Source organism: Leucopleurus acutus (genome assembly GCF_964270905.1).
Source record: "Leucopleurus acutus genome assembly, chromosome: 19".
In the NCBI taxonomy this organism is placed as follows: domain Eukaryota; kingdom Metazoa; phylum Chordata; class Mammalia; order Artiodactyla; family Delphinidae; genus Leucopleurus; species Leucopleurus acutus.
Window position 1 is genome coordinate 7321698 of NC_139161.1, and position 9306 is coordinate 7331003.

The 9306-nt window shown below is 57.0% G+C and overlaps 1 protein-coding gene across 1 annotated transcript in view; it reads left to right on the plus strand.

The window, feature by feature from the left end:
- Positions 1-8849, plus strand: part of SAP30BP (SAP30 binding protein) — a 34437-nt gene extending 25588 nt beyond the window's left edge. Inside the window, exons 5-11 of the mRNA XM_082859965.1 lie at positions 936-1024; positions 3150-3241; positions 4071-4131; positions 4512-4563; positions 5965-6023; positions 6851-6935; positions 7204-8849. Of these exons, the coding sequence (XP_082716091.1) occupies positions 936-1024; positions 3150-3241; positions 4071-4131; positions 4512-4563; positions 5965-6023; positions 6851-6935; positions 7204-7385 (620 nt within the window). The 3' untranslated portion in view covers positions 7386-8849. The remainder of the gene's footprint in view (positions 1-935; positions 1025-3149; positions 3242-4070; positions 4132-4511; positions 4564-5964; positions 6024-6850; positions 6936-7203) is intronic.
- The last annotated feature ends 457 nt before the right edge of the window (positions 8850-9306 follow it).

The following is a 9306-nucleotide window of genomic DNA, read 5'->3' on the forward strand; positions in this document are numbered from 1 at the left end:
AGATCCCACATGCCGCAGAGCAGCTAAGCCCGTGCGCCACAACTACTGAGCCTGCGCTCTAGAGCCCACGTGCCACAACTACTGAGCCCGTGTGCCTAGAGCCCGAGCTCCGCAACAAGAGAAGCCACCACAATGAGAAGCCCGTGCACCGGGACGAAGAGTAGCCCCTGCTCGCCACAACTAGAGAAAGCCTGTGCAGCAACGAAGACCCATTGCAGCCAAAAATTAATTAATTTAAGAAAACATTAAAGGGCCCTAAGCTAATAACCAACAGGTCCTTTTGTAAATGTCATTTATGCACAAGGCAGTATTGAGTGCTTTGAGTCCCGAAGCCTAGGCAACCCTGAACTGCTCCTGTAGCCTCGGTAGGAGAGCCTGAGGTGAGAAGGATGGCGCCAAGCAACTCTGAGTTTCCGGAATTCTGGGAGGGTGTTTCAGGGGCAGAGCCCCTGGGGGGCTGGATCTGGTCACGTTATGAGCCAGCGGTGTGCACATCTCTTCCCAGCCTCAAGTTCAGCGACTTCACATTGGTAGCTTGACATTAGCCGTGGGGAGAATTTACACCACAGAAATGGGCAGATGCTGCAGGTCGTGGCTGTGCCCCTCCCCACCTCCCAGCTGGGTGTTAAACATCCACCAGCGCACCCCAGGACATAGCCTTTGGCCACACGCCATCTTTATGCTCGTGCCCTCTGCCTGACCTTCTCTTCCCCTGGGTTGGCACGTGCCGGCTCCTTCTGGTCAATTGATCTCAACTCACATGCACCCCCTCGGAGTGCTACTCCAAACACCCTGTTCTACTGTTTCATAGTGTGTATCCCTCCTTGAAGATGTTTTATCGGCCTTTTTTTTGCGGTGGGGGGGTATTGTCCATGTCTGTCCCCCACCCTAACCCTCCCACCCACCCACAGAATTCTTCTCTGTTCTTTCCACAGCCTCCTTTTCTGAAAGAGTCCGGAACATGTCACCTGATGAAATCAAGATCCCGCCCGAGCCCCCCGGCAGATGCTCAAATCACTTACAGGTAAGCACAGTGCTCGACTGCTGAGGCCCATGTAGCCCAGGAGGCCTGGGACAGGTGTCTGGCTCGGTCTGACTTTAAGAAGCTTCTGGACGGCCCGAGTGGGAAGGAGCCTGCAGTCCTGGTGACCTCCCTTAGGCTGCTCTCAGGAGTTTGCACTGTACACAACGCCACCCTCTGCTGCTTCAGCCGGGGCCCCTAGCTGCCCTAAGTGATGTCCTTACCAGAGAAAACAACATGCCTCTTCTGGGCAACCCTGAGCCAATGGGACCGTCTCGGAAGGAACTTTGCTAAGAAACTGAGGGATTGTCAGAATGTAAAATAAACAAATAGAAGTGCAAAAGCACAAGCACGGATATGCATAAACTTCAGTCCTCGTTTTCCTAAAATGCCAGTTCGCTGGCTTCTTGTTTGACGAAACCTGGTGCAGACCTGACCTGAGGAGATGGAACGTTGCGTGCGGTCACTCCCTTGGGAGCAGGACCTCAGGGGACAGCGGGATTACAGCTCCTGGTCAGCCTCGGTGGTTGCTTCTCCCTGTCCCTCTGCACGCTCCGCTGTGAAGGAGACTTTGTGACAGTAGGGCAGACATGCACGGCTGCCCCCAGAGTGGTGCCCGGTCCACCTGCTCTACCTTTGATCCTGTAGGTTCTACTGGTGCTCTGGCCACACCCCAAGCCCCCGCAGCACGCTGGTGGACGGGTGACTAAAGGGACCTGGGGCTGGAGATGCGGCTCACTGTGTCTTCTCCTCCCGGAAGTCTCCTGCCTTTGCTGAGGTCGTCTGCCACCACCACCACCTACCACCCGCCCAGCATCGAGTCACCCCTGTGCTAGGCAACAGTCCACAGCCTGTAAGAACTCTCCAGCAGTCCACCAGGCGGAGACAGGCGGCCCAGCCTTCAAGACCAGAGTATTTCTCCTTTTTCGATCCTCCTAGTGGTAGAAACCATGACACTGAGCAAACGTTTTAGTTCACCTGAAACAGGAGGACCCCTCTGACGGCCTGGGAGACACAGAAAAGTCTTGTGTAAAATACAGATCTTCCTCCATCTGCCAAGCCTTCTGGATAGGCTGCCCTCCGTCACCCTTAAAGACATAATGTGGAGGCGTGGCGCACCCGGCTTCTCCCTGCCCTGGTAAATGTGTCACGAACTTCTCTCTGCAATTCAGTGCTTCCTCCAGCCATTCTTGGCTTCCGACAGAGGGAGTGGGTCACCTCTCCTGATGTGCCCAAAGGGCCTCGCTCAGGCCCTCCCAGCCTGCCCGCCTCCTCTTGCAGGTGAAGAGTGCCCCAAATGTTTTCCTTCTGGACGGTCTGTGTTTAGCTGCTGCTAGTGGGGGAGGCGGCCGAGTGACCCTTACCTGGGCCAGCGCCAGCCTTCCTGGGTAAGACTGCTCCTCAGAGGTGGCTCTGCCCTGAGACCCGGGTTCCTGGGGCCTCTTCACGCGCCAGACAGCCCTGATGCCATCTGTTGTGGACTTCATCTCTGTGGGCCTGGGGACACTTGTGGCACTGGCCCAGATCACTGCCAGGTGGTTCTTCTGTTTCCCATTGAGCCAGGGTAGGGGCCTGGAGGGGAGTTTGGATGAAAAACGACCTCTTGACCCCTGACGGTGCCTCTTGATAGAGTGGTGGGGACCGGCCATCTGTGAGCTGCCCCTCAAAGGACACTGGGGAGGCTTGTGACACCTCTACTCCCGCCTTCCTGGATCTCCTGCTGAGGACTCATCCCCATGGTAAAATTAAATACCAGCCTTCAGCCCTGCCCATCAGCACTGAAGCCTGAAACCTCTCCAGGTGATTCAGGAACTGATTAACCAAGTGGGGATTTGCTCACTGTCTTCGCTGTGGCTTCTCTGCCTTGAGCTTCTTATTCTTCCCTCTACTAACCACCCAAAGGGGGTCAGAAGAGAGCAACGCAAAAGCAGACTGGTCTCCATCTATCTTATCTGTGCTCGGTGCTGGTCACAGGCTGGGTGGTGAAAGACCGTATGGCCAGAGCAGGGCTTCACGTGGCTCTGTGGCTCTCCTGGGTCCTCATGTCCACACAGCACGTGTGACCACAGACTGGGATCATTAGGCGGTGGGGTTCTGTCATAGTCATCCTTCTGTTTCTCTTCCACAGGACAAGATCCAGAAGCTTTATGAGCGGAAGATAAAGGAGGGAATGGATATGAACTACATTATCCAAAGGAAGAAGGAATTTCGGAATCCCAGGTGAGTTTCCCATGAGCCTGCAGGGTCAGTTGGGTGGTTGATATTGGACGGGGGACGGGGGTGCCACCATGGAGGTGGCAGGGAGAGGCCCAGCTCAGATCACACCTGAGCCCAAAAGCGCCATCACCCACTCGGCATTACCCTCGCCGAGGCTTACCGTTTACCGTGGAAGAGCCAGATCGAACACGTAAAGCAGAGTGGAAGCCAAGAGGCCTGGGCTGGGCGGGGGCGCCTGGCTGGGTTCTCGCTCCCACGCTGCTCCTAGAGCATGTGGCCTCTCGAGGCCTCAGTGTCCGCTGCTGTTCAATGAGGGGATTGGACCAGATGATCACCCCAGGTCCTCCCACCTCTAGAAAGTGGTTGATTCTGTGCGCAGGCGAGAGGTTTGAGAAACAGAACTGTGTCTGGGTCTTACTCCGTCCAGTGCTCAAGCAAGTGACACACCCAGGAAAGAGCCTCGTGTGCGGATAGCCGAGACCTGCCCTGGCCCCTGTGGGCCTAAGTGGGGTGGCCCCGACCAAACCACACACACTGAAGGTCAGATGTCTGGTTAAGAACAGAAACTGCAGCCCTCACCTCGACACCATATTCTTCCTGGCCACTGGCCCCAGTCCATCTCTCTGGGAGGCTGGAGGGCCAGAAGTGACTTTTAATGTCAAGCCAGTGGACATTTCCCCTTCCATCCAGAAGCTTGCTTAGAACAGTTCGGCCGGATTTAAAGGCTTCACCTGAGCCCAGGCACCAAATGGTTCTGATCTCTTGAAATCTGGTGCCACACAGGGCCCCGGGTCTCAGGCCTGCTCAGCGCCTTGTGGTTTTCCTCTTTCAGCATCTATGAGAAGCTCATCCAGTTCTGTGCGATCGATGAGCTCGGCACCAACTACCCGAAGGTATGTCCCACCCGCAGAGGCTGAGGGTGAGAGAGGGTACCCAGGGCCCTGTGCTCTTCCCGCTGGATCCAGCCTAGCACCACTGAAAGGTCCACACTGCAGCACTGCCAGCTGAGGAGCGCAGTCCCCGTCTCTCTTGTTTGAGTCCCGGGGCCTCTGATTGGCTAGGGCCTGAGCATGGACTCGCTGTGCCCTGTAGAACAGCCTGTGCACAAATGCATCTTTGCCCTCATAATCCTAAGGAGGACTGGCTAGAGACCAGGGATAACAGCTGAGCCCCTGTGCCCTTGAAGGCAGGAGACTCCAGGCCAGGAAGATCCATGGAAAGACCAGGGAAGGCACTTTAACCTTTACTGCAGCTTTAACCTTTTCTTTTTCAGGATATGTTTGACCCCCATGGCTGGTCCGAAGACTCCTACTATGAGGCATTAGGTGCGTAGCTGTCCGTCTGCCTGCTCACCCATCCGTCTGTATATCCATCCAGTCATCAGGCAGCACAGATTTCAGGGTCTCCTCCATGTCCGGCCATGTCTGAGGAGCTGGGTATACAGCCTTGAAAGGTCCAGACCCCATCCCTGACTTATGAGGCTTACAGTACAGCACAGAAGACAGGATTAAAGGAGTGATCCAGTGATGACAGGTGTGGGGATGGTGGGCGTGCAGGCAGGGCCACCTAATTGGGCCAGGGGTGGGGCGGCCTCACTGAGGAAACCAGGTCTGAGGTGAGGTTTGAAGGTGCACAGAGACTGGCCGAGCAGGTGTAGACGGTGTCCCAGGCAGGGGCCAGTGGGAGTGCAGCAATCTCGGAAGGGGCGCATCTGGGAGAACTGGGAGGAATTTCAAAGGGCCTATTTCCTCGGATGCCTGGTCCCAAACCAGCAGCCTGTGAGCCAGATCTGGCCTGTAGGTGTGTTTTGTTTGGCCCATATGAGTTTTGTCTTGCTTTAATTTGAATTAGTTGACAACGTTTTATCTAAAAATCTAGGGACTTCCCTGGTGGTCCAGTGGTTAAGACTCCGAGCTTCCAATGCAGGGGGCGTGGGTTCAATCCCTGGTCAGGAAACTAAGGTCCCATGGGCTGCGTGGTGCAGCAAATAAATACGTACATACGTACATTAAAAAAAACATTAAGGGACTTCCCTGGTGGCGCGGTGGTTAAGCATCCACCTGCCAATGCAGGGGACATGGGTTCGAGCCCTGGTCCGGGAAGATCCCACATGCCGCGGAGCAACTAAGCCCGTGTGCCACAACTACCGAGCCTGCACTCTAGAGCCCGCGAGCCACAACTACTGAGCCCACGTGCCACAACTCCTGAAGCCCGCATGCCTAGAGCCCATGCTCCGCAACAAGAGAAGCCACCGCAATGAGAAGCCCGCGCACCACAACAGAGTAGCCCCTGCTCGCCGCAACTAGAGAAAGCCCGTGCGCAGCAACAAAGAACCAACGCAGCCAAAAATACATTAAAAATAAATAAATTTATTTTTAAAAATACATGCATAAAAAAATGCATACATTAAAAAATAAAAATCCAAGGTTCTGGCTGCTCTTGGTTGCTGAGAAGGTAGTCACGCTAGGCCAGCACTCCCAGCCAGCCAAAGCTGGGAACGGCTGACCCCTCCGGACGGCCGTGCACAGCCCCAGCCTCGGGGCCTTTAAGGCTGAGGCCCCTGCTTCCTGCTGGCCGAGCGCTGGCGCTTGACTGTGCCCCTCACAAAGGGATGCTTCAGACAAGAGCCCCGGGGAAGCAGCAGGTGCTAGTCCTTCGGCCTGAAGTACCTCCTCGTGTGGGAGTTGTTTCGGCTGCTTGTGTAACTGCCCGTCTTGTCTTCATAGCCAAAGCCCAGAAGATTGAAATGGACAAATTGGAAAAGGCCAAAAAGGAGAGAACCAAAGTAAGTGGTGGCCGGCAGTCCTGATGAAGAGAGTAGCTGTTTGGAGCGCACGGGTCCTGCTGGCTAAGCCCTGGGACGTCCAGGCTGCTCTCCCCACAACCACTGGTTCATCGCCTGACGATGCGCTGAGCAGCCTTAGGTGTGCCCTGTGCTGGATTTGAAGGCTCCCTAAGTCAGCTTGAAGACGCTTTCCAGTTGCTTCCGTTTGGTTTCTTGGCATCTTCTGTTAGTTGCATTACACACACACACACACACATACACACACACACACACACACACACACACACGTTACAGCCATAGACCCCTGGGGGCTTTCTCCCTTTGTCGTCATAGGTTAGGTGTTCTTGGCCTGAACGAAGGCAGAGATTTCCTTCCCAGGGCGCTCTGCTGTGCCTTTCTTGGCTTCCAGAGCTGACCTCTGCAGCCTGCCTTAGTGCTTCCCTGTAGGTCCCATGTCTCATGGCCTGGCGACCCCTCCTTTTAGGATCCTGAGTACGCTGCTTCCCAAGCAGCACCGCCTCCCACGGAGTGTGAGGGCGGGGGCCTGGGCCTGAGGTGGGGCGGCGGGCAGGGGTGCCCGAGCGCAGAGACACAGTGGTGCTGGGAGGGGCCCGATGTCTGTTGGGGAAGCTCTCTTCAGGGGATTAAACCCCGTTCGAGTGCCTCCCCCGCACCTCTCCTACCCTTGGACAGTGAGAGCAGAGCTGACTCTCAGTGCCTCCTGTGTGGTGCCAATCTCCTGTCCCCTGGGAGCAGACAGGTGGCAGAATGATGTGGACACACAGCTTTACACGAGTTTTAACGCTTGTCTCTCTCTCGCCCTCCAGATAGAGTTTGTGACGGGCACCAAGAAAGGGACCACGACCAACGCCGCAGCCGCCACCACCGCCACGGCCAGCACAGCTGTTGCAGGTAGACGGCGGCTCCGCTTCCCGGCTGCTCCACAGACGGAGCAAGGGCTTCCCTCCCTTGTTTTGGGGAACAGGGCCTGGCCTCGCTGTGCTTTGTTCTGAGCCGCTTTGGAGCCTGGGGTGGGGTCCCCGTTCACTGGCTGCCCCTTGGCTTTCTGAGGCTAGGGGCCCTGCAGTGTCTGCCTCCTGGGCTCTGACTGCCGGCCTACTGGGAAGGGCCATTGCTTTGTGGTTGGAGTTGATCTGGCTTCTCTCTTGCCTTACCCCAGACGCCCAGAAGAGAAAGAGCAAGTGGGACTCGGCCATCCCGGTGACGACGATAGCCCAGCCCACCATCCTCACCACTACGGCAACCCTGCCCGCTGTCGTCACAGTGACCACCAGTGCCAGTGGCTCCAAGACCACTGTTATCTCTGCCGTGGGCACCATCGTGAAGAAGGCCAAGCAGTGACCTGAGGGACCAGCTCGGGGTGGCTCGGACATTCTCCTTTCCCTCCAGGGGAGGAGCCACTCTGGGGCTTGACGAGACTGTGCAGCCCGGTGACCTATGCCCACTGGGAGGCGCCACTTTGTATATTTCAGGACTGGGACCTGCTCCCCGGGTGCCACCCCGAGAGGAGACTCCATGCAGCCTTCCAGCTGGAAGAGACGTTGCTGCAGCAGAGTGGGGCACTGTGGACAGTGTCCTCCATGCTGTGGGGTCTGCCGCCCTGTTTAAAGCACCGTATCCTTACATCTCAGCATCTCGGATGCACTGGCCTCTTCTACAGTCTGTTTTCAGGCAAACGTGAAAGCTCAAGCGTCCTCCCCATCTTCTTGGCTGGGATTGTCACGGTTGACAGGGGGATGACCAAAGCCCGCGGTGCTGCTCAGAGAAGGTGGCCCAGGAAGCCACTGAGGTCATTCCCAGTGAACGCCTCTTGGCGTGGGCGGGCAGGGTCCCGAGAGCAGGGGAGGCCCCAGTTCCCACTGTCTGCTACCCTGACCCTGCAACTCAGCCAGTCCTCAGGCAGGAGCCCAGGCCTCTACTCCCTTGGGCGCAGTTGAGCCCTCCTCAGATCACTTCTTGGACACACCCCAGCTTTTGAAGTCAAGCCAGTGACCAGGAGGGCTGGGGTTGACCCCCAGCCCATGCAGGGAGGGGGTGAGGTGTGAGCAGGCCCAGTGTGGGGAGATGAGTCACCTTCTGGCACGGCTGGGCAGCCGCTCATTGTTTACGTGAAACCCGGCTCCTGGGAGGCTCCCGCCACCCCACCCTTCCTGTGCCGGTTATCTCTGCCCCACAGCAGCACCCGGGCAGCGCCAGTGGCCGCCGGGCTCCTTCTGGGGCCAAAACAGATTTCCCAGCCGCTGCCAGGCCTGGAGGCCGAGGCCGGAGAGAACAGGTCTGCCTTTCCTGCGCTTTGGCAGCTCCCTCCTCCAGCGGGAGGGCTTCGCGTTCAGAGAAGGAAGCGGGGCTGTGAAGCGCCGGGTTGCTTCCGTGGGGCGGGCGGGGGGTTAGAAAGGTGGTCCCGAGGTTGTGCCCGATACTGTTGCATGACCAGAGGGGTGTGACAACCCTGCCCTGTGGTCCCCAAAATAGAGATCGAGTCACACTCGCCCCCTCCCCACAAACACACACTCGGCACCAGAAGAGGTTGGTTCTCCTCCTCTCCTCCTTTGTGAAGACTTTGCAACCCTGAAGAGAGGGGCTGCTGTCCCCCGGGTCAGAAGGGGCTTCCTGCCCTGCAGCCTCCTCCGACAGGGGCCCCTCATTCCACAAGGGCCCCATGGAGCTTGTGTGGGCGGCAGCGTGGGACCGTGGAGACAGCAGGAGCGGGGTCAGCACCTCTGCTCTGGATCCCAGTTTAAAACGAGTTTGAGTCGTGTCTTGGGCCCTTACTTCTGTAAGCCTTCTTTGTCAGATCACGGTAATAAAGCTTCTTAAGGTGGTTGTGGAGAATCAATGACATGATTTATGCAAAAGTTGTATTAACTATAAAGTACTCTACTCATGTCTGTTGTTGGCCAATCCAGTTCCTTCTTGTTTTAGACCAAGGAGGGAAGCAAACTCGAGAGGTGATAAAACTGGCCAGGGTCCTGGCCTTTGACTGTGCTCTGGGCACCCCCATCCTGGCCGTCAAGCTGTCCGGTGGGATCAGTAATGACTGTTTCCCCCGCGGGGCCCAGCTGCTGGGGCCCTGGGGAGTGAACGCAGTCTGGGGTTGGGCAGCCCAGAGTTGGCAGTTGTTGCACTTACAAGCCTTGTGAGTGGGGTGAAGGTCTTTGTAAAACGGGATTGGTGCCTGCCCACCTTCGTTCCCCTGAGGGTGCCACAGGGGCGGGTTACCAGCTTTCCCTGGGGACTATGTGTCCCCAGCACGCGGGTCCAA